Source organism: Mandrillus leucophaeus, unplaced genomic scaffold (assembly GCF_000951045.1).
Source record: "Mandrillus leucophaeus isolate KB7577 unplaced genomic scaffold, Mleu.le_1.0 Scaffold26, whole genome shotgun sequence".
Taxonomy (NCBI): domain Eukaryota; kingdom Metazoa; phylum Chordata; class Mammalia; order Primates; family Cercopithecidae; genus Mandrillus; species Mandrillus leucophaeus.
In genome coordinates this window covers 711,725-735,926 of record NW_012102698.1, presented here as the reverse complement: position 1 = coordinate 735,926, position 24,202 = coordinate 711,725, and the positions used below count along the sequence as shown (strand labels likewise).

Sequence of the window (24,202 nt, the reverse complement as noted above, 5' to 3'; positions counted from 1 at the left end):
GATTCCCTCTTTCCCTTTTTACAAAAGGAAAGATTCCCTCTTTCCCTTTTTACAAAAGGAAAGATTCCCTCTTTCCCTTTTTACCTTGGCTGCCAGGAAGCTCATCATCACCTTTCATATTCTATCAGAGCTGCCTTTTTAACCTTTATGGGTGGTATATTTCCTCTTCTCTTTTTACTTGTATGGTTTTCCTTATTTTCTCAAGAAACATCGTGGGGTGATGGGGAAAGATGCTTTGGTCAGCATCCAAGAGGCCTAGGTTTATGTCCCAAGTCAGCTGCCTCCACAGGGCCCTGGGGCCAGCCGCAGTCTGTTTCCTGCAGGCGTGGGTTCAATGCCTCTCTACCACTCCTAATCAGAGTTGACTGTGAGATCGTAAAATGGCAGAGATTCATCATAATCCCCTCCATTCACAATGTTTCTGCCCTGCTCATCTCCAGAAAAGATGTGAGGTGGCTCCCAACCCAGAAACAGAAGGCTAATGGAAACACAATGGAAAGTCGAGCAGCAAGAAGGAGTCTCCCATTTGCGCCTCGGCCCAGGGACTATGTGTCCACAGATGTGCCTTGAGTGACTGAGAGTGACAGGCCGTGCCTACCTACCACTCCCTCAAACTCCTCCCCCAACTTTGTCTCCCTGTGGCCATGCAGACATCGACGAGTGCTCCTTCGAGCGGACCTGTGACCACATCTGCATCAACTCCCCGGGCAGCTTCCAGTGCCTGTGTCACCGCGGCTACATCCTCTATGGGACAACTCACTGCGGAGGTCTGCAGCCTGCCCGCCAGGGCCACCTCCCCCCCGAGGCACGCGCCTGGCCGCATGGCCACCTACACTGCACCCCGCATACCAACCCTGCCCTCAACCCTGGGGGGCCCGAGGCCTCAGCAAGGACAGGGACTGCTGGGCAGAGGGGCTCAGCCAAGGGCAAGTGGGGCAGGGCTGGGGAGACAAGGGGTAGCAGGAAATGGTTAGAGGTGGGTAGCAGGTCTCTGCCAGTGCCAGGGCTTGACCAGATGGGCATGGGACTGGAAACCACATTTACTAGAGAACCCGGGCCAGGAGCGGAGGCAGCCAAGACATGGAGATTCCAGACAGCTCGTTCCAGGGAGGCTCACAGCAGAGAGGGGCAGGGTAGAGGCGCAGTTCGGGATCCCCAAGGGGGAGTGTTTGGCTAGGGGGTGGGGAGGCACTCCAGAGGCTTCCGTGTGAGAAAGCAGTGGACAGAAGGACTAAGAGGCAGCCACAGGGCTGGGCCCACAGGAGGAGGGAGCTCAGAGGAAGATGCAGATAGGGGGCACTACCCCACCATGCAGGCTTCGGGAGCCCACAGGGGAGTTGGGGGTGTATTCCCAGTCAGAGGAGAAGCCTGTGGAGGGTTTAAGCAGGGGTGCAATATGGTCAAGTTCATGGAACTGGATGCCCCAGTGGCCGCATGGAAAGGAGAGTGGAATCCAGGGTACCACTGGGAAGGCAGCTCCAGGCGTGGGAGCGCACACTGCTGGAGCCAGGGCAGGGTGGGCAGGGACAGAACAAAGAGGAAGGTTCTAGATGTATTTAGGAGCCAGAGCCAGGCTGCTGGGACTTGGTGTTATATGGGCGTGGTGGGTGAAGATTGGGAAGCCAAGGACGGTCCCCCTGTCTCTTCCTTTTCTGTGACCTGGGGGCAGCCACACTCACGATGCCAGGCCACTTAAAGATCAGAGAGGGTCAGGCAAGAATGTGATCAGGACACAGCTGGTGCTTGGGCTTCTGGAGGTGGGCTACAGATTCTTCTGGAAAGACTCTCGAAAACCTGGGCACCCCTTCCCTGGGCCTGCCCAGTGCAGGCAGCTCAAGAACTAGCAGAACATGGAGCCCAGCCCCTTCCCCCAGCTCCAGCAGCTGCTTTTGGTCAGAGGAGGTGACCTCGTTCACCCTGGTATCTGTTGTACCGCAGGGGACCTGGGGCTAGAAAAGGGCTTGTCCAGAGTCCCATGACAAAATCAGTTTCACAGTCCCTGGAGCAGTGCGTATTCCCTGTGCCACAAAACCTGGTTGGGTTGGAACTTTCATCGCGTGCCACCTCCTCTGCCCCCCAGCCTGGGGTGCAGCTGCCTGAGTTCAGAAAACGACTGAGGTTCCTAGGGGAAGGGACGTTGGGGTCTGTGAGGAGCCTTCTAAACCCCCGCGTGTGTGTGCGTGTGGCGTGTGCACTGCTCCTCTGCATTCCGTGATGCTGTCTGACTCCGGGGGTCAGGAGATTCTCGGCCCTCTTGCCCTGGGTAGTCCCCTCCCCTGCCAGCCACCAGCCGCCAGCCTCCCCTCTGCCCTTACGCCCGCTGTGCTTCCAGATGTGGACGAGTGCAGCATGGACAACGGGAGCTGTGACCAGGGCTGCATCAACACCAAGGGCAGCTACGAGTGTGTCTGTCCCCCAGGGAGGCGGCTCCACTGGAACCGGAAGGACTGCGTGGGTAGGTGGCCACCCTGTGCTGGCTCCTCCCCTGTACCCGGGCTTGGATGGGAGGGGCAGTGGCTTTTCTGAGGTGGGGCTGAGCAGGGCAGCCCCTCACTTTCCTCCAGCCTTGCCTTCCCGTGCAGAGGTTACTCTGCTGCTGGGGTATGGCCAATGGGAATGAGGACTTGCAGAGAAGGAGGGGGTCCCAGGCAGAGCATGCCAGTGTCAGCCAGAGGCACAGCAACAGGGACCTGCGGTGGGGAGGAGGGTACAGAGGAGATCTGGGGGTCTGTGTGCAGCCCCAGCCGTGGGGCACAGGGGCCCTGCTGATGTCTCCGTAGGGCTAGAAGCTTAGAGGGAGTGGGTGTGGAGGCCTCTCCTCTGGCAGCTTCCCCTTGTCCTGCTGGGGAAGCTGAGGGGGAGGAAGAGGGTCACTCGGGGTGCAGCAGCCTCAGTGGGGCACAGTTGCAGGGGATGTGGCAGTGCCTCCCAGAAAGCCCATGGTCCCTGCACCCTCTGCGGACGTGCTTACAGCACTGGGTGCCCCTAGGCTGAGTTCTGGAGGGGCCCCTGCGTTCCCTGGTTCCCTGTACACAGGGCCCTGTCTGGGTGCTGGGGCTGTGGGCCTGCCCTCCTGGAACCTGCACCGGGTCCTTGCCCGGCCACGCTCTAACATCCCCAGGGCAGCCTAAGTGAGCCTTTTAAATTTAAGTTACAACATCCCTCTGGGCTCTGAACTGCCCCCCCAACCTCCCCGCCACCGCACGGCACCCTCCACCCCTTCTACTACCACCACCCACCCCTCCTTTGACTCCTCCTCTGACTCTGAATCAAAGCCACAGTGCTTGGAATGGCCTGAAGGCCAGCTGACGGCATTGTCCTCTGCTGTCTCCCTCACTTGCTTCAGGCCAGCCTCACTGCCTCCACCAGCCCTCGGCCCGAGGCTGTGCACTTCTCTTGGCCTGGAGGGCTGTCTCCCAGCACTCCTCACTCCTCCCTTGCTGTGACGGTGTGTGGGTGAGGCCTGCCCCGTCACCCACCCAGAGCCGCAGCCTCGGCCACTTCCACGCCCATCTGGGCCCCCTTTGCTTCCAGCTGTCTTTCGTTCCCATCACACTCCCAGCCACCAGAAGTAATGTGCACTTTACAGGTTCATGTTGGTTTACGTCTGTCTGTCTGTCCGTCTCTCTGTCCTCACTAGAATGGAAGCTTGACACAGTTAAACAGGTCTTCTTGGCCTGTCCCATTCACTGCTGGAGCCCCAGCTCCTGGAACAGACCCTGACAATCATAGACACGAGTCAGTATTTGTCAGATGAATGAACACGTTGGCGAATACAGACCATCATTGAATATCTGAAATCAGAAGGTTGAGTTTCTCACGTACTTACGGAAGGAATTGCTGTGCTGTTCAGGCAGAGTCTCACTGAACAAAGTCAAGTGCTGCACTTCTGTTGAGTTTCGGGAAAGAGCTTGTTTGGGGTTGTGCTGGTTGGTGGCAGAGGCAGCATTAGGGGATATCCGTCTTAGGAGCATAGGAAGGATATGGTACCTTCAGATTCTTTGCAGGAAAGCGTTGTTCATTGAGGATGTTACGGGGTCATTGCTCTGTGGTGAGCGGGTTTACGCAAACCTGCCTCCAAGGGCCAAGGAAACTGAGTGGCGGGAGAAAGAGGCTGACACATTTAGTTTCTCAGAAGGAAACGTTTGGCCGAGCGCGGTCACTCACGCCTGTAATCCCAGCACTTTGAGAGGCTGAGGTGGGCACATCACCAGATCACCTCATTTTTGTATTTTTAGTAGAGAGGAGGTTTCACCATGTTGGCCAGGCTGGTCTCGAAGTCCTGACTTTGTGATCCACCTGCCTTGGCCTCCCAAAGTGCTGGGATTGCAGGCGTGAGCCACCGCACCCGGCCGCTTCTACTGATCTTTACCCTCTGCTGCTTTTGAACTTTTTCTTCCATCCAAGATCCTAACAGTTAGGTGAACTCATGGTGATACAGATCTGATCACCCAGGACAATAGCTATCCAGCGATATCCTGAATTCTTAAGCAAATGTTTGTCTCCTGGAGTTTAGGAAAATTTCCTTCAGCACTCAGCATAAATCTAGACCTGGCTTTACATCCAGCATTAGAGATCTGATTTCTGGCTCAGCAACTTTAATGGAATATTGTGCAATAGGATTTTTCATTTCCTGGGATAAACCCTAAGGGAGGAGTTGCTTGTGTAGGAGGTGAGGGGCAGGAGCAGATAGGGTGGGATGCGATGAGTGGCTGGTGAAGATGGAGCTGGGCGGAGAGAGCGGCAAGTGGATTTCAGAAGGTTTGGGTGGGAGGAAACTGAGGCCAAGGTATGCCAGTGGCAGAAGCTATTAAATGGTGGCATTTTGTCCCTCCTAACATTTTAGAGCTCCTCTTAAATATATTAATGTATTAGTTTGAATGTGTCAGAAGTTCCCACAATGACCGATGTTATTCTAAGTTGGTGGTGGTTGTCACTGTTTGGGTTTTGTGGTGAGTAGGGGGCAGTTTGCCATTTACCAAGGGAAGCACAAGCTAGGATAATAGTCTAAATTCATAAGGCTGCAGGAGCTCAGCCAGGGAAGTTGCAGCCTTGGCATAACCAGCCCGTGATCATCACTTTCATCAGTCAAAAGTGCGTGCTTAGAATGACGTTCCCAGTTCCCCCAAACATGCACAGGCTGGAAAGGGCCGTGCAGTCAGTGATCTGACAGCTGTGACCCCAGAATATGGAGAAGACAAAGGGGCCTCCTTTCACATGTTGGCAGAACAGGAGTGCCCTCAGGAAGACTTGAGAAGACACCCAAGGAAAACTCTCCCTAGTCGCCTATGGGAATTGGCCCCTAGTATCATAGACCTCTGTCTGTTGATCCTGGGGGCCAGCTTGGATTGAGTTGGAAGCATGCAGGGTCTGTGTTGCCGTCTGCTCCCCAAGGAGCACCCTGTTGTCTATCCAGCAGACACGAGACAAGTCAGAGCACAACAAAACTCATGAGATAAACCTTTATCTAATAGTCAAGCAAAAGCAAAGTGCCCAGCAGCAGAACACGCAAGTAAATGTGCGTCTCGGAACACAAGGTCTTGTTCCGCAGCCAGAGAACCACTTGCTAACAAAGCAGTCAGCGCAAGAGAGCAGCAAAGCAAGTGAGAACTCAGGGTGTTGCCACACTGTGCCCTCCCAGAAAGCAGTCAGCAGGACAGACAAAATGTGGGCCCCGCGGGCTTGACCAAGGACACCTGTGGCCCACGGCTCCCAAAGGACACTGGGAAGCAAGGGTTTCTAAAACAATCTTGGAGGAACCTCCGGAATTACCAAAGGATGAGATCAGCCACCGCTCAGTATCTGAAACCAGAAAGCCGAGCTGTCACTTAAGAAAGGGGGAACTGTGTTGGTCAGGCAGGCTCAGGGAGCAAGGCAAACTGTCGGTCTTCCCCGGGGATTTGGAGCAAGCTTATTCCAGGCAGGTTGGGATCAGGGTGATGGGAGTCTAAAAGCATGGCCTCTGTGGGTTACAGAAGGGAGGTGACTTGCCTGAGCCTGGAAGCCTGGTTACCCTGGAGTGACCCCACACTGATGACTGACAGAGTGTGAGGCTGTCACTCAGGAGCTGGCTTTCAGAGGCGCGCCACGTAAGCCGGCTGTTACCGACCCATTAGCTGTCTGTAAAATCAGTTCTGGTATTTACCATGGCTGTAGAACCGTCAGTCTTTTCCTCGGAGTCCGGGGGACTTTCTCATCCTCTAAAGATAAGTCAGCATGTGAGAAATTCTGGAGGCTGTTTCCGACGTCTCCAGACACCTGATGACTGTATCAGGGGCTGCCCCAAAGAGGTGCTTCTGCGCAGTCCCTCCCATGGCCCTCCCAGGAAGCCCTGTTCATTTACCGCCAGGGGGAACAGACGCCTGCCCTGGAGAACTCAGCCCTGCCCTCAGGGAGTTCCTGGTCTGGGCAGGGGACAGGAACCTTCTCACAGCCAGGACTGGAGCCTGAGCGGGAGGAGGGACTAAGCCAGCTGTCTGGGCCCAGCATCCCCACACGACCAAGGGACCTGTGATCTCCAGGCGTCTTCCCACCAAGCCAGCCTAGCCATGGAGGAGGGCAGTGGGGGGAGTCCCCATTAGGCCATGGCCAGGACCCTCCCGGCTCCGGGAAGCCTCCGCCCCGGCCTCTCTCAGCCTCTCTACCATCTCCCTTCACAGACACAGGCCAGTGTCTTTCTCGCGCCAAGACCTCCCCTCGGGCCCAGCTGTCCTGCAGCAAGGTGGGCGGCGTGGAGAGCTGCTTCCTTTCCTGCCCAGCCCACACGCTCTTCGTGCCAGGTAACCCGGCTGTCCCTGAGATGGGGTGCTGTGGCAGGGGGTTCTTCCCTGGGGTCCCACCATTGCTCCCAGCTGTCCTCCAGGAAAGAGCCCGACCTAGGAGTGAGGGTCTCTGATAACTGAGTGACGCTAAGGCAGCTGTCTGCTTTTCTGTGGGCCTCACTGTCCTCAGTAAACCCAGTGGGCTCCTTCCTCCAGGCCACTTGCCTGTGGTTGTGTAGCGGAAACTGGCGGAAGAATCTGTCCTGGTCTTCGTCTCACTCCACAATCCCTCGGAGGCCCCAAGAACCTGAGGGCCGTGGGAGGGAGGCGCACCCAGGCCCACCTCACCCACTGGCTTCTCTGCAGACTCGGAAAATAGCTACGTCCTGAGCTGCGGAGTTCCAGGGCCGCAGGGCAAGGCGCTGCAGAAACGCAACGGCACCAGCTCTGGCCTTGGGCCCAGCTGCTCAGGTAACCCCTCGGCCTGTCCATGCTGCATGCCACTAGTGACCTTGAGTTTGCATCCAGCGTCATGCTGGCAGGGGAGGAAGGGACACCGCCCAGGGAAGACCTTCCTGCTCTCGGCCCTGCCCCGTGTGGCCTGGGGCACTGGCGATGAGCCAGGCCCAGGACCTAGAAGCCAGCATGCTGCAGGCCAAGTTCCAGCCCAGGGTCAGGGAACCATGGGAGGGCCCTTCCAGCTCTGAGGTCACAGCCAGAGTGGTTCAGGGACCCTAACGTGCTGTGAGTGCACAGATCTCAGACTGTCTGGGTGGAGTAAGCCACATCTGCTGTGGCTATTAGATTGTGCCAAGTCAGAGCTGGCCTGGCCATAGCAGAGCGTGCTGAGAAGCACCGAGGTGCAGCACAGTCCCAGCCATTCGGGAGCAACGCGCCGGGCTTGGTCAGCGTGGCACAGCCAGCCTTAGCTCCTGCCAGCTAAGGAGCTGGGGATTGTGTCTTCAGCAGCTTTTCTTACTCAGGATGCTGAATTTGATAGATAGGTGCATTTCTGTATGTTTCTTTATTTTTATTATTTTCTTTTAACGGAGTCTCACTCTGTCACCCAGGCTGGAGTGCAGTGATGTGATCTTGGCTCACTGCAACCTCCGCATCCTAGGTTCAAGCAATTCTCCTGCCTCAGCCTCCCGAATAACTGGGATTACAGGTGCCCATCACCACACCTGGCTAATTTTTGTATTTTTAGTAGAGACAAGGTTTCACCATGTTGGTCAGGCTAGACTCAAACCCCTGACCTCAAATGATCTGCCTGCCTTGGTCTCCCAGAGTGCTAGAATTACAGGCGTGAGCCATCACACCTGGCCCATTTCTGTATATTGAATGCATATGTGATTTTATTGTAAGCACCTGTGGTGGTAGGCTTCTTTAGTCCAAGGGCTATGATTTGCTCTTGCAAGGAACCGGAAGTCCTGGGAATCTACAGCAGTTCCCTTCCTTGCTCTCCTCTCTCTTCTGTTCTACGCTCTTTCCTAAAACACAGTCATGGCTTGGTGATGGGGAGGAGGTAGGAAGATCCGTTTCCTCCTTCAAAGAAGACCTCTGGTGGGTGGGCCCTGGGCTTGCGCTTGACGCCACCATCCATGTGTTCGCCTGTTTTAGGCCTTGCAGGGAGAGAAATGGGGCAGGAGAGGGTCCCCCACGCCAGGAGAGCTGTCAGGGCACAGGGACTCCAACCAAGCCCCACCCCCAGCCCCAGATGGATTTGTCCGTGGCAGCCCCTGTCCCCCACTACCTCCTTGCCTGCAGGAGAGGCCACCACCTGGGGGAATTTTGGCTTTCCCCAGATGCCCCTGCCACCCCCATCAAACAGAAGGCCCGCTTCAAGATCCGAGATGCCAAGTGCCATCTCCGGCCCCACAGCCAGGCGCGAGCAAAGGAGACCGCCAGGCAGCCGCTGCTGGGTGAGTGGGCCGCCCTGCTGCCAACCCACACCAAGGGGGCTGTGGGAGAGTCCTCATGCCTGGGAGCTGGGGCCCCGGGGTCCAGCGAGTCTGGTTTCCGAGGGTGGAGGCCTCTCTCACCTGGCAGCTGTTTATTGAATGAGAGTTTCCAAGGACCTTCCAGGCTGGGGGAACAGCAGAGGCAAACTTGGTACGAGGGGCCCCAGAGGAAGGCACCAGCTCTGTCCCCATGAAGATTCCTCCTCAAACCTAACAGAGCTTTCAGCACGCAGCAGGCTCTGCCCGGAGCCCGGTCTGCACTGGCCAAACCCTCAACAGGCCCAGAGCTGGGGTCACAGCCTCATTCATGAATATGTAGGAGGTGCCTCCGCCTACAGCAGTGTGATGGACCCGGCGTGAGACCTGGCTCAGCCGCCAGCGCCTCCTGAGACCCCGAGCCAGCCCTGGCCTTCTGTAGCCTGAGTTTTTCCATCTGCACCACGGACTGCTAGGCACGGGGTCCTCGCCGATGGTACTCTGTGTGCAGGGCTTGGTAGGACCTTGCTCCCTGCCCCATGCTGCCTTTGCCACAGTGATCCTTTCCTTGTCCAGACCACTGCCATGTGACTTTCGTGACCCTTAAGTGTGACTCCTCCAAGAAGAGGCGCCGTGGCCGCAAGTCCCCATCCAAGGAGGTGTCCCACATCACAGCGGAGTTTGAGATCGAGACAAAGATGGAAGAGGCCTCAGGTAGGTGAGGGGTTCTCTTGGGGGCTTCTGCAGGCCTGAAGGAGGACAACAGGCTGGGGGCGCTGCCAGGGGCCTGCCAGGCATGAAGCTGGGTTCCCATCAGAGCACAGCTGTGGCTGGAGACAGAGGCAGGCCCACGAGCAAAGGGAGGTGGCGGGGGTCAACGCCTGCAGCCGGGATAGAAGAGGCAGCCCAGAGCAATGAGACAAGGTGACCGCAAAAGTCACATGACCCTTATCTGCCCCTCCACACTCCTGCTGGGGCCCGGGAGGACAAATAGGTACAGCCCCCCCTAGAATGGTTGAGCCAAGGACTGTCTTTCCTGGTTCCGGAAGGGGGTTCTAACGCTGGCTCGGGTGTCACAGCAGCACTTTGCTCTTGGCTATACGTGAGTGTCAACTTGTGAGTCATTGATGTTGAAGAGATGGGATCTGCCAGCAGATAAGTGTGGTGTGGGCCTGGCTGTGGGCTTGGGCACTGTGAAAAGAAAAGTCTCCACCCAGGTAACACTGTCAGCCAGAGAGGCAGACGCACGTGTAAACCACCCATTGCCAGGTGAGACTCTTGGTTGGGGGGACCGGGGGGCGGGCACAAGAACAAACAATGCACACAGCTGAGGTCTGCCCCCACGGGAGGGCTTAGGAAATGTCTTAGTCTGGCTGGGCGCGGTGGTTCACACCTGTAATCCCAGCACTCTGGGAGGCCAAGGTGGGTGGATCACTTGAGGTCAGGAGTTCAAGACCAGCCTGGCCAACATGGTGAAACCTCGTCTCTACTAAAAATACAAAAATTAGCCAGGTGTGGTGGTGGGCACCTGTAATCTCAGTTACTCAGGAGGCTGAGGCAGGAGAATCGCTTGACCCCGGGAGGCAGAGGTTGCAGGGAGCTGAGATCGAACCACTTCACTCCAGCCTGGGTAACAGAGTGAGACTCCATCTCAAAAAAAAGGAAATGTCTTAGTGTATTCGCGTTGCTAAAAGGAACATCTGAGGCTGGATAATTTATCAGGAAAAGAGTTTATTGGCTCTGGGCTCTGCAGGCTGTCAGAGAACACGGTAGCAGTGTCTGCCTGGTGAGGCCTTAGGCTGCTTCTGATCAAGGAGGAAGGTGAAGAGCAGCCGGCATCCCATGGCAAGAGGAAAGGAGCAAGAGAGAGGGGAGGGGGTGCCTACGTCTTTTCAACAATCACATCTCGTGGGGACTAGTAGAGCCAGCAAGAACTCACTACCACGAGGACAGCACCAGGCCATTCATGAGGGACCTATCCCATGACCCTGACACCGCCCACCAGGCCCCACCCCCAGCATTAGGGATCAGATTTCAACATGAGATTTGGAAGAGACAGATATCCAAACGTATCAGGAAGCCTTCCCAGTAGAGGCACCATTTGAATGAGAGCTTGGAATCAAGCTCACTGGGTGGAAGAGGTGGCAAGGAATGGCATTCAGGCAGAGGGAACAGAATGAGATCACCTGGACACGGGAAGGGGAACATCACACACCGGGGCCTATTGTGGGGAGGGGGACGTGGGGAGGGATGGCATTGGGAGTTATACCTGATGTAAATGATGAGTTGATGGGTGCTGACAAGTTGATGAGTGCGGCACACCAACATGGCACGTGTATACATATGTAGCAAACCTGCACATTGTGCACATGTACCCTAGAACTTAAAGTATATATATAAAAAAAAAAGAACAGGCAAAGACACAGAGGTCAGAGAGAGAAGGAGGTGTCCAGGAAGCAGTGAGTAGAGCCAGGTGGTTAGACATTGGAATCCACAGGGAGTGTCAGAGTGGAGGGGATGAGGCTGGCAAGGCTAGACGGGGCTGGACCTTAAATGGCCTTGGATTCAAGGCCATTTAATGTTGTGAGAATGCACTGAGGTGGTCCGAGCCTAGTGCAGGGCCTGGCGCGGGGGAGCCCTCAGCTAAAAAGGCAGCGGCTAGCAGGGTTGCCAGCGATTCACGTTCTGTCTCCCTGCCCCCGCAGACACTTGCGAAGCGGACTGCTTGCGGAAGCGAGCGGAACAGAGCCTGCAGGCTGCCATCAAGACCCTGCGCAAGTCCATTGGCCGGCAGCAGTTCTATGTCCAGGTCTCAGGCACTGAGTACGAGGTAGCCCAGAGGCCAGCCAAGGCCCTGGAGGGGCAGGGGGCATGTGGTGCCGGCCAGGTGCTACAGGACGGCAAATGCGGTGAGTCCTTGCCCGTGGCCACCCAAATGCTCACTCTGTCCTTCCTTGCACATGAGCTGGGGTAAACAGTGATGGGCATGCAGGGGAGACAGACACCTGGGGAGGAGACAGATGCAGAGGCCTGCGGGGAGAAGCACCGCAGCCCTCATGGTCATCTCTGTCATTTGAAGAGCACTCCTCTGTGCTGGGCCTCGGGCATGTGATCACAGTCCTGGGGAGGGACAAGGAGTGAACAGGACAGCAAGGCCACGGTCGAGGGGCGCGAGGGGGCACAGGAACCAGAACAGGCCCTCTCCAGTCTGGGATGTGGTTCGAGGAAGCTTCCTGGAGGAGGAGAAGTCACGTGAGCTGAGACCTCAGGGCTCCGGGAGTCGGGGAGGCTGAGTCAGGGTTGGGGGACAGAATAGCGATGTCGTGAGGCCTAGGGCCACCCAGGAGGGCAGCGTCGTGCTGCAGGGAAGCAGGTGAGGCCGGTCCCCAGCGGGCTGGTGTGGGCTGGAGGGGAGAGCCTGGAGGCAAAACAGGCAAAACCACACACCAGACGGTCCTAGTTCTAGTGGAGCTCGCATGCCCGTGGGGAAGATAGACGGTGAGCCAGTGAACATGCCCACAGGTGCAGTGAGGCCAGAGGTGATGGAGCCTGGCAGGCCACAGACACCACTCTGAGTTCGACGGGGAGCCATAGTTAGGGAAGGCTGAGTAGGGGGGGGGCGGAGCAAGGACGGGGAGGAGCATGAGACGGAGGGGGCTCCTAGGGAGAGACAGACTTCAAGGACGACTCCAAGGGTTTGGCCAATTGGGCAGAGGTGGGATCGCTCCCTGATATGGGCCAAATCCCCAAGGACTTGAGGAAGCGTGGGCTGCGGGCAGGGAAATTGAGGAAGAGTGGCCTGGTGGGAGGGAAATTGAGGAATAATGGGCTGGGGGGAGGGAAATTGAGGAAGAGTGGTCTGGGGGGAGGAAAATTGAGAAAGAGTGGGCTGGGGGGAGGGAAATGGAGGAAGAGTGGGCTGGGGGGAAGGGGCGCACAGGCTGGACGTGTTCAGTTTGAGATGCTCACAAGTCATCCACATGGAGATGCTGGACGGGCAGTTGGAGCCACAAGTCCGAAGCCTCAAACAATAGGGTTGGCCAGGGGTGTAAACTGGGAAGCCTGTGGAGAAGAGGTGACACCTGGTGGGGGAAGGGGGGAAGCTGTTGGAGAAGAGGTGACTCCTGGTTGGGGGGGGAGCCGGGGGGAAGCTGTTGGTAAAGAGGTGACACCTGGCAAGGGGGACGCTGTTAGAGAAGAGGTGACACCTGGCGGGGTGGGGGAAGCTGTTGGTAAAGAGGTGACACCTGGCAGGGTGGGGGAAGCTGTTGGTAAAGAGGTGACACCTGGTGGTGGGGGAAGCTGTTGGTGACACCTGGCGGGGTGGGGGAAGCTGTTGGTAAAGAGGTGACACCTGGCAGGGTGGGGGAAGCTGTTGGTAAAGAGGTGACACCTGGTGGTGGGGGAAGCTGTTGGTAAAGAGGTGACACCTGGTGGTGGGGGAAGCTGTTGGTAAAGAGGTGACACCTGGCGGGGTGGGGGGAAGTTGTTGGTAAAGAGGTGACACCTGGTGGGGGAAGTTGTTGGTAAAGAGGTGACACCTGGCGGGGGCGGGGAAGCTGCTGGAGAAGTGGGGAAGCTTTTGGAGAAGAGGTGACACCTGACGGGAGAAGGGCCAGATTGGGGAAGCTGGGACTCTGGCTCAGACGGTGGAGGGAGACAGCCCTGCTGACAAGGGGAGACAAAGAGGACTTGGTGATGTCATTCTTCTAATTTCTTTTTTTGTTTGTTTTTGTTTTTGAGACGGAGTCTCGCTCTGTAGCCAGGCTGGAGTGCAATGGTGTAATCTCAGCTCATTGCAACCTCTGCCTCCCAGGTTCAAGCTATTCTCCTGCCTCAGCCTCCCAAGTAGCTGAGACTACAGGCACATGCCACCATGTCTGGCTAATTTTTGTATTTTTAGTAGAGATGGAGTTTCACTATGTTGGCCAGGCTGATCTCAAACTCCTGACCATGATCATGATCTGCCCACCTCGGTCTCCCAAAGTGCTGGGATTATGGGCATGAGCCACCGTGCCCAGCCTCTTCTATTTTCAGTAACTTATTTTGGGCCGGGCATGGTGGCTCACACCTGTAATTCCAGCACTTTGGGAGACCGAGACAGGTGGATCACCTGAGGTCAGGAGTTTGAGACCAGCATGCCTAACATGGTGAAACCCCATCTCTACTAAAGATACAAAAATTAGCTGGGCATGGTGGCAGGCACCTGCAATCCTAGCTACCAGGGAGGCTGAGACAGGAGAATCGCTTGAACCCAGGAGGCGGAGGTTGCAGTGAGCTGAGATCATGCTACTGCACACTAGTCTGGGTGACAGAGCGAGACTCCATCTCAAAATAAAAATAATTTCAAAATAAGTTATTTATTTCAAACTTTCAGAAACATTGTCAAACAGATAGAAAACTTCCATTCATCCAAATTTCCCAGCTGTGCACATTTGACCGCATCCGTCCCCTCTGTCTCCCACACGTGTATGCATGTGTGTAAGTGTGCATGTGTGTGTGAGTGTGTAGTCTTTACCATCCAACCCACATGCCCACTCCATTCAGCTTCAGCAGTCCTTCCAACAATGTCCCTTTTGTCTTTCTGGTCCCAGCTCCCATCCAGAAAGACATGTCACCCTCCACTGTGTCTTCAGGCTCCTTCCGTCTGGAGCTGCGTCTCTCCTTTTCCTGCCTCTCCTGTCCTTGTTCCAACCTCATCTCCTCTGGGCTGGCACTCAGAGCTCCCTCTGGTTTTTCCGGGGGACCTGACTCGGGCCCAGGGTCCGGCAGGAACCTCAGCTTCGAGGCCTGATCCTGGGTGCCCCATCAGCAGGCACAGGATACCCCCAGCCCACCACAGGATACCCCCAGCCCACCACACAGGATACCCGCAGCCCACCACACAGGATACCCGCAGCCCACCACACAGGATACCCCCAGCCCATCACAGGATACCCCCAGCCCACCACAGGATACCCCCAGCCCACCACACAGGATACCCGCAGCCCACCACAGGATACCCCCGGCCCACCACACAGGATACCCCCAGCCCACCACTGGCTTCACTTTCACTCGCCATTTTCCCTCTGTGATTGATGAGTGTTTTCTGGGGACATTCTGAGTTTGGACCAATATTCTCCTCCTCATCAAACTTCTGCACAGCTCCCACCATGTCAGCCACCTCTACCATTCGTTCCACATGCACTAGTCATGTTCTCCTGCAGGAAAGCGGGTGGCCGTGGCCATTTACCTCTGGGTCTGTATCCCTGTAGACTCAGATCCCCCTTACTCATTGCGTTGTGATCCATTCCTGATGTTACTCAGTTCGGTGCTCGCTCTGTCGCCAGGGTAGCCAGGGGTGCCTCACCAGGCTGGCTGTTGGGTCTTTCTGACCTGCCACACACATGCTGTGAGCCTCCCCTTAGTTCAGATCCAGTCGACACTCTCCATGCCCTGGCATCAGCCAAATCCCCAAGGACCCCTGGTTCCTTTGAGAGGAGGATGATGCGTAGAAACCAAAATCTGGGATATTCATTGCTCCTGGAGTACCACTGCCTCTAGGCCCACTCATCGGACAGAACTGGAAAGCATAGGTGTGTATACAGGTGCGCACACAGGCACGGGAATCTATGGGTGCAGGGTTCTAAAACCGGGAGTTCATGCCCGTGCCTCCCGTTCCACACCTCAGGATCCTTTCTAACCCTCACTCCCGTTTCCGCATTTGTAAGCATCTTCTCCAGCGCTGAGAAACTCGGCTCCCTTTCTCCTTAATTTACTGATTTACTCAGTTTCCTTTCTTACTCATCAGTTAACATATTTGTTCAGTGTAGCCAACCATACTGCACCGTCTTCAGCCCATCATCTCCTCACTGCGCCCCTCCCACCTCCCCCGCCAGGCCCTCCTGCCCTTGCCTATTTCAGCCCCAGTCCCTCCGCGCTGCCCCTAACTCCTCCACTCAGGAAGGACAGGGGAGCTTTGGGGTGAAAGGACTGTAGCATGTCCAAGTGGCGACATCCAGGAGGCAGTTTGCTGAAGCTGGAGGGCAGGGTGTGGAGCAGAGAGAGGACACAGGTATGGGGGAAGTGGGGACACAGGCTTTTATAAGCAGGTGGAGATGGAGGGGTCCACAGAGGACTCTGAGGTGCAGCAGCCAGAGGGCCCAGGCTTCATGGCCCTCACAGATGGCTGCCCCTTGGGTCCTGCCCCAGGCTCTTCTGGGATAGGTCTGGGGCCCCTCTGTGTCCTTGGGGCCCCAGGGAACAAGGACTGTGCCTATCAGGAGAGTCTGGGCTTGAGCACACAGGAAACACCCCCGGCCTCCCCACCTCTGCCTCCAGCAGCCTCTCCACTTTGCCTCTGCAGTTGCCTGTGGGCCTGGCACCCACTTCGGCGGTGAGCTCGGCCAGTGTGTGCCATGTATGCCAGGGACATACCAGGACACAGAAGGCCAGCTCAGTTGTACACCGTGCCCCAGCAGTGACGGGGTTGGTCTGGCTGGTGCCCGCAACGTGTCGGAATGTGGAGGCAAGTGTGGGCCTACCCTAGAAGGAGAGGTGGGGGTGAGGGGTGGGCAGGGGCTCCTCCTGTCGAAGGCCCAGGTGCCTGGTGTGGCCAGAGAGCGTGGTATTTTCTAAAGTTCTTTGTCCTTTCCAAAGCCCTTCACGATATCTGTACAGTCATCACTTACAAAGTGCATGGCAGATCCCAAAGCGTCAGCAGTCTTGGACTGCACTACAGTACTGAGCACCGCACTGCACTCAGTGTGTTTCAGAATTGTATCATGCACTTTGGAAAGGACTTCACGGTGTGCAAACACTTTAGCATCCACAGATCCACTTACGGTTCTAAGGGAGGTACATAAGTGCCTTTGGAGAGACCAGACAGCTTACATTTTACGGAACATTCCATTGCGACTGGAACACTTTGCAGAGTGCGTCTTATACTCGAGCAAGAACTTTGCTCTACACAAAGAACTTTGTGATGTGCCCACAGATGGTTTAGAAAGCCCTTGTTCAATTTCCCAAATACAATTCGGTTTGCAAAGAGCTTTTGCTTTTACCTCCCTCTCCCAACTTAATTCCATCTGTGAAGCCAGCTCAGGCTCCCCACGAGCCTTTCTTCCCAGGCCACTGTGAGTTTCACCCAAGAGAATCCGCGGGGAAGGTTCTCAGCACCCTGAGAAGCACGGTGCCTGTGAGGGTGGGGAAGTGGGGTCCCAGGATACCGGAGACCTCCAGCTTTCTCCCGGTCACAGAAGGGCTCAGTAGCCCAGCCCTGAGTCCGTGCAGGCTGCCGGCTGCTCTCTGGCTCACTGCCCGCTCCGGGAATGTGGTCTTCACCCCTGGGGGAGTGGCCACTGGTAGGCGATTCCGTGTTTGGGTAGAAGCTGAGAATCCCAGGGTCTGGGCTGAGAGGACGCTAAACCTGCCCCTCACTCAGTGCCAGAATGCGCTCTGCATCCTGAGTCTGCTGGAATGCTAGAACATTCTTTATGTGGAGCTGAAATTGGCTTTCCTGTGGTTCCCTCCCTTTGTCCCGGGGTGCTCTTGAGTACCTCAGAAACCCTCCCCAGACCTGCCTCCCTCTGCTCTGGCCTGGCCCTGCTGGTAGACCAGGCAGCGTCACCCCGAAGCTGAGCAGGTGCCCCTTCTGTGAAGACCCCGGTGCAGCCTGCCCCCCAGGGAGAGCCCCTCTGAAACACGTGACCTCCCGCTCCACCCGTGGGTCCCCTTCCCAGCTCAGCAGCAAGATCTTGCTCTTCAGCCCCCAGGCCTTGCTGGTGGGAGAAGGAAAGCCAGCTTGACCAAAGCTGCACATGAACCGCTGGCAACATCCGGACCAGGGCCCAGCCTCCTGCATCCAGGCTGCTGCGTCCTCCCCACCCCGTCCCCACCCCAGGCCTCGGGTGCCTGGTACCTTTTCCAGGGCCAGGCAAGGGCCAGGCAAGGGCCAAGAGCAGGGCCTGAGACCACCCACAGCCTCGGCCCTGCGGCGCCCTCCTGCCCACCTGAGCCATGACCTCTGACTTCCAGGCCAGTGTTCTCCAGGCTTCTTCTCGGCTGATGGCTTCAAGCCCTGCCAGGCCTGCCTCGTGGGCACGTACCAGCCTGAGCCCGGGCGCACCAGCTGCTTCCCATGCGGAGGGGGTTTGCTCACCAAACACGAAGGCACCACCTCCTTCCAGGACTGCGAGGCTAAAGGTGAGCATGTCCCCCCACCACGCCCGCCCACCCCGAGAGGCAGGGCTGCACTGCTCAGGGAGGCTTCCCCGAACCCCTCTCATCTCCACGTGGCAAACCTCCCAGCTCAGAGGAGCAGCCTGGAGCTGTCAGGCGTGGTCGTGGGTGACCCACTGTGCCCTGCATTAGGACAGGGACGTCTTACAGCTGAGAGCTTTCTGAGCTCCAGGGGGAGCAGCAGCTCCTCAGAGCACTGGGGAGGGCTCTGGGGACAGGAGGGCTTGAGCAGCATCTAGAAGGGAGGTTGGGAGGGTTAGGAGGGGGCAGGAGTGTGGGGGCAGGAGCGGGATCAGGGTATCACCTCAACTGCTGTCTGTTCAGGGCACCTGGTCCCACCCAGGTCTGCATCCCGTCTTCCCTCACTCACCAACTCCCCCAAGTCCTCCCCATTCTCAGCTGCTGACCCTGCTTCCCCACCGTGCTCCCTCTCAGTGTCTGTCTGTCTGTCCAGGCAGCCTGGCCCTCAGCCCCCTGGAGCCAGCCACATCACCAGATACTCCCCTGCACATACAAACTGCTCTGAATTTGCCCATTTAAAAAAAGAATTGAAGCCAGGTGCGGTGGCTCACGCCTATAATCCCAACACTTTGGGAGGCCAAAGCAGGTGGATCACCTGAGGTCAGAAGTTTGAGGCCAGCCTGGCCAACGTGGCGAAACCCCATCTCTACTAAAAAAAAAAAAAAAATACAAAAAAATGAGCCGAGCGTGGTGATGTGCACCTATAATCCCAGCTACTCGGGAGACTGGGAGGGGAGGATCGATGGAACCCGGGAGGCGGAGTTTACAGTGAGCCAAGATGGCGCTACTGCACTCCAGCTTGGGTGACAGAGCAAGGCTCCATCTCAAAAAAAAAAAAAGAATTGCCCACCTCTAGCCCCCCACCCCGCCACCCTCAGACTCTGGCTGCCTGTCTCTCCTGCCCCAGCAACCTTGCAGAAAGAGGGTTTGGCCTCACTGGCTCCACTTCTCCTCCTTTGTCTCCCCCTTTGTCTCCCCTGAATGCCTCTGGTCACATCCTCACCCCCACTCTCCCTGAAAATTGCTCCCATCAAGGTGGCCTGTGTGGTCCCTGTTTTGCTGGAGCGAACATCACATCAACCTGCCATGTGACCCCCACGCCAAGGGCTCTTCCCGGCTGTGGCGGAGCGAGGGTGGTGGGAGGTCCTGGCGCGGTGGGGAAGAGCCTTGAACTCTGTGCCAAGACAGACCTCGAGGGCATGGGAGGTCCTGCACCCCTCCACACCCACCACACTGCCTTGTGTCCCCCGGCAGTGCACTGCTCCCCCGGCCACCACTACAACACCACCACCCACCGCTGCATCCGCTGCCCCGTCGGCACCTACCAGCCTGAGTTTGGCCAGAACCACTGCATCACCTGTCCGGGCAACACCAGCACAGACTTCGATGGCTCTACCAACGTCACACACTGCAAAAGTAGGTGCTGCTGCTCCGTGGCAGGAAGCTGGGAACGCGGGAGGGGCTGGGCAGGTTGTGGGGGCGGGAGGAGACCTGATCTCACACGAGGACACTGGACTTCTCCCGTTCCGTCACATCTGCTCTTGGGTGCCCTGCAGCCATCTGGAGGCCTATGGCACCAAAGGGGCAGCCCTGGCTTGGCCCACTGTACAGAGCCCACAATGGTGCCCATCATTCATCAGTTCCCACTGCTCACCCGACACAGCCTGAGCCTCTGCCCCAGGCCAGGTCCTGCTCTAGTTTCTGGGTCTGCTGGGGGAGCTGACAGACTACAGGGGCAATGACGGGGCTGCTAGAGAGCACAGGGCTCCAGGCTCTCTCAGTGCCCCTGACAAGGCCCAGCCACAGAGAAATAGGGTGGGCCTGAGGCACGGCAGCCCAGTAAGAAGCAGCCTCCAGGTTGGGCCCCGGGTAACCACAGGTGTGAACAGGGGACCTGCCCACCTGCTCTGGGGGTAGCCCAGGCAGGGTCCCCAAGGAGGATGGGCTCAGGGTCCGAGGGCTGGTGTGGGAGGGGACAAGAGCACCTTCCAGCCCTGCGCTAGGCCTCCCGGGTGGTTAGAGGCCTGGCCAGCCAGGGCCCCCGCCGAGCAGAGCCTGATGAGGCCGTTGGGCCACTGTGCCCACAGACCAGCACTGCGGCGGCGAGCTTGGTGACTACACCGGGTTCATTGAGTCCCCCAACTACCCTGGTGACTACCCAGCCAACGCCGAATGCGTCTGGCACATCGCGCCTCCCCCGAAGCGCAGGATCCTCATCGTGGTCCCGGAGATCTTTCTGCCCATCGAGGATGAGTGCGGCGACGTCCTGGTCATGAGGAAGAGCGGTACGTGGCGGGTGGAGGGGACCAGAGGCAGCCGCAGCCCCGTTTGCACTCCCGTCTCGCTGCGGTTCCGCCAGGCGGGATCGCTGCCTTCACAGGGCAGAGAGGAGGGCCCTGGGGCTCGGGGCTCAGGGGACCAGCCCCTCAGAGTCCACCTGGGAGGCAGGGTTGAAACCCACTTGGGTCTAAGAGCTGGCTTTACGGAGTTCTATGGAAAGATCCGGAGAGCTTAGGGTATCCCGAGTGTGGATGCTGGGACGTGGTCAGGCCTGGTCTCAACTCCGGCCACAAGCCCGGCCCTCATCCCAGTGGCAGGACCAGCCGCAGGGCCCCTTCCCACCGCTGTCTGCCACACAGCTCAGGGCGAGACCTCAGACTCCAGCTCCACAGGTCTCCTCCTGCCTGCTGAGGTTTGGGGGACCACACGGCGGTCCCATGCACCACACAAGATACCAGCTCAGACGGCCCTCCCCGCCCCTCTGGGAGCCCTGGACTCCTGGCTCATCCTCCCCCGTCAGGGCTCCTCTTGAGACTTCAGGGAGTGAAGGACGGAATGGCATGAGGACTGGTTAGTCCTCAGCAGTGGGTGTGACCGTGTGTGTGCCCAGCTGGCCACAGCAGCAGGAATGCCTGGGAGGCCCCTGAGCGCCCCCCAGCGCCAGCCAAATCCCTGCAGCGTCCCTGGCCAGGGGACCTTGCTGCTGTCGGGCTCTGGGTGCCCACGGGAGCGAGCTCCAAGTCTGAGTGTTAGGGAAGGAAGACAGGAACCCAGACACCCACAAACACTGGCCAGAGAAGATCTCTGGGTACACAGCGACCACAGAGACCGGCCAGAGGAGGGGGTGGGGAGGGGCCTGAGGGCTGAGCTTCATTATCCTGGGCAGGAGTTACTCAGCACAGCTAATGAGTAGACAAATGTCAGCAAGGCTGACGCAGCTGACCAGCCAAAAGCCGCAGTGTGCAGATGGGCAAGGGACGGGCCCGGGACCACCTTCCCTGCCCATTCCCCTCACCCGCTCCTCTGCCCCCAGCACCAATCCTTCTGTCTCCCACCACAAGGCTGAGCTCAAGTGAAGCCCAGCCTCTCCCCGATGAGGGGCTCCTTGGGAAGGCTCCCAGGGAGCCGGGAGGCCTTGCCGAGCAGCCGTTAAGTGAGGAGAGGCTGGGCAGGGCTGGGGTGCTCCCCTTGTCACCGCGTCTGAGAAAAGGATGGTTTGCAGAGTTTGGGAAGATTCACCTGCCGGTCACGTGCTGTGCCCACGCTGCCGCACTCGGCTCCTGATTTCCTCCTCGGGAGATCAGCGCTCAGTGGGCCTTGCTGGTGCATTTGTTCTTGGGGAGAAGGGACTTCCCAAGTCTGTGTCTCTGGTTCCCGCAGTCAGTGCCGGTTTATCTCCCATGCCCTCCCCCAGCTTCCACTCCCGCCCTGGCCTTGTGCCAAGTGCAGGCCTGAGCCCTGTCATGGGGGAGCAGTTAGCTGGAGGGAGACAGAGACCCACCAATGGAGGGGCTGTGATAAGGGGTTCACCAGAGCAGAGCAGGATCTTGAGAGGGGAGGGAGGGCGCAGTCAGGGAGGCTTCCTGGAAGAGGGGACACAGAGATGGGTCTCAGAAGGACACGTAGGAACCAGGGTTGAGGGTAGGGAAGGGCCTCGGAGGCAGAGGGAACAAGCACGAAGATGAAGCTGTTGTGTTTGGGGTACCAGGCGTTCGGTGCAGGTGCTGGGTGGCGGACTGGATGGGAGGCAAGCGGCCTAGGGCAGGAGGAGCTGCCTACCTGGGGCAGCTCAGCAATGGTGCTTCACCTGCAGCCTCGCCCACGTCCATCACCACCTATGAGACCTGCCAGACCTACGAGAGGCCCATTGCCTTCACCTCCCGCTCCCGGAAGCTCTGGATCCAGTTCAAATCCAATGAAGGCAACAGCGGCAAAGGCTTCCAAGTGCCCTATGTCACCTATGATGGTAAGACCCAACTGTCTTCACGGCCCACTGTGCACAGCTCAGGCAGGGCCCTGGAGACAGAGATGAGTCGCACGTCCCCACCCTCAGGGAGCTGCGACCTGGCAGGTACAGACCCGGAAGCAGAACGAACCCTGTCAGGGGCCAGAGTCAGACAGGCCGAGGGTGGTACCGGGTGGTATAGGCAAGGCAGCAGTGAGTGGCATCTGCAGGCTTCAGCCAAAATGCTGCCCAAGCAGGGTTTTGAGGGCTAAATAGGGGGTTCTTAGCGAAACCCCAAGGAGGACAATACAGGTGGAGGGAGCCCCAGGTTCAAAGCCAAAGGCAGAGCTGCGGCCAGCCATAGCCTGGAGCCCGTGGCTGGAGCAGGGGAGGGAGGGCAGAGGCTGGAGGTGAAGGGGGAGCATGTGGGTCTCAAGCCCCTCGCCTTCCTCTCCCCTTGCTGACCCACGGCCCAGAGGACTACCAGCAACTCATAGAGGACATCGTGCGCGATGGGCGCCTGTACGCCTCGGAGAACCACCAGGAAATTTTGAAAGTGAGTGAGTTTATTGGAAGGGAATCCACGTAACCCTGGGATGGGGCCTGTGATGAGCCAGGACCGCCCCTGCCCCAGCTCTGGCCCCTGGAGGAGCAAGGGAGGGTGGGTGGTGATGGGAGAGGAGCAGGAGGCGTGGGGGTCCCAGAGCCTTAATGGTGGGGACTGGGCCCTGCATGTCTATCCCTCCAGACCAGGAGGCCTGAGGGAAGCTGTTTGGTGGGGATGTGGGGACCAGGACCTGGTGATGTGGCCTCGGGCACGTTCCTCACCAGCTCTCAGCCTCACGCTCCTCATCTGTAGAATGAGGGTATTCTGGGGGGTGTCTCAGAATCAGTGGGATCTACCCAGTGCCCCTGTCACTTGGAGACCCCCTGCCACTGGGACTGGGTTCCCTCCTCTTCCTGCTTCCGGCCTGGAGAGGCAGGGCCACCTGGTGTGTCATATGGTGGGTACTGGCCGGAGGCCCAGGGACCCAGGACTCACCCAGCTCAGCCCTGAGCAGCAGCACCGTCAGCCCAGGAGCCCAGGGGTGTGGAGGACGAGGGCAGAGCTGGAGCGCTCCCGCTGTTGCCTCGTCTGAGGAGAGGATGCTTTGCAGAGTTCGGGAAGATTCACTTGAGTCTCCCCATAGTCTGCCAGTCGCGTGCTGCCGCCCTCGGCTCCTGATTTCCTCCTCAAGCCGTTTGGGTGGAAACCAGGGACGCGTCCTGGGTTCTCTCCCCGCATCCCTGTTCCCCCAGCTCTGCCCTGGGAGCATCGCTCCCAAATTGAAAGCGTCCTGATGCTGCTTTGGGGACATAAACCCCAGCCAGGGGGCCACCCTCCTACACAGCAGCTCCCAGCTCCTCACACTCACCAGGGCCCCTCGGCCCATCCTTCCTTCCCCAACCTCTTTCCCCAGCAAACGTCCCCCCAGCCTTCCGCCCTCAGCTGGGACATCCTGTCGTCCTCTGGGCAGCCTGCCTGGACCCCCTGACCTGGGTACACCCTCTGCAGCCCTTGGGCCCCACGCGCCCCTCCTTCCTGGCAGCCACCAGCACTCACTTTAGCTTTGTTCTGTGAATATTTAGTCCCCGCCCCCCTTGCGGGGGAGGAGCTGCCAGGGTTCATGGTCAACGCTGCCTCCAGCGCCGGCCGCCCCAGCACAGAGGAGGGCAGGAGTGTCTGTCTCCAGGGTGTGGCTTCAGGGCATGCGTGTGTGGGGAGTGTGGGGAGTGTGCTGTGTGGTGTGTTCATGGAGGCATGTGTGCTGAGTTTGGAGGTGTTCAGTGTGTGGTGACTGGTGTGTGTGTAGGGGTGTGTGGTGGGTTTGAGTGTGGGGTGTGAGTGGGTGTGTGTAGTGTATGGGGGTGTGTGTGGTGAATGGAGGTGGGGGTGTGTTTGGTGAGTGGGAGTGTGTGGTGAGCGGGGTGTGTGTGTGTGTGTGGTGAATAGAAGTGGGGGAGGGTGGTGAGGGCGGTGGTGGGTGTGTGGTGTGTGG

General features: G+C 58.1%; 1 protein-coding gene across 1 annotated transcript in view; it reads left to right on the top strand.

The window, feature by feature from the left end:
- The window catches only part of SCUBE1 (signal peptide, CUB domain, EGF-like 1), a 146,016-nt gene that overhangs the window by 117,942 nt on the left and 3,872 nt on the right, over window positions 1-24,202 (top strand). Inside the window, exons 9-21 of the mRNA XM_011984062.1 lie at window positions 651-767; window positions 2,333-2,455; window positions 6,660-6,779; window positions 7,128-7,232; window positions 8,567-8,683; window positions 9,275-9,412; window positions 11,404-11,607; window positions 16,044-16,205; window positions 17,714-17,881; window positions 19,193-19,354; window positions 20,026-20,223; window positions 22,032-22,184; window positions 22,640-22,719. Coding sequence (XP_011839452.1) covers window positions 651-767; window positions 2,333-2,455; window positions 6,660-6,779; window positions 7,128-7,232; window positions 8,567-8,683; window positions 9,275-9,412; window positions 11,404-11,607; window positions 16,044-16,205; window positions 17,714-17,881; window positions 19,193-19,354; window positions 20,026-20,223; window positions 22,032-22,184; window positions 22,640-22,719 — 1,847 coding nt within the window. The remainder of the gene's footprint in view (window positions 1-650; window positions 768-2,332; window positions 2,456-6,659; window positions 6,780-7,127; window positions 7,233-8,566; window positions 8,684-9,274; window positions 9,413-11,403; window positions 11,608-16,043; window positions 16,206-17,713; window positions 17,882-19,192; window positions 19,355-20,025; window positions 20,224-22,031; window positions 22,185-22,639; window positions 22,720-24,202) is intronic.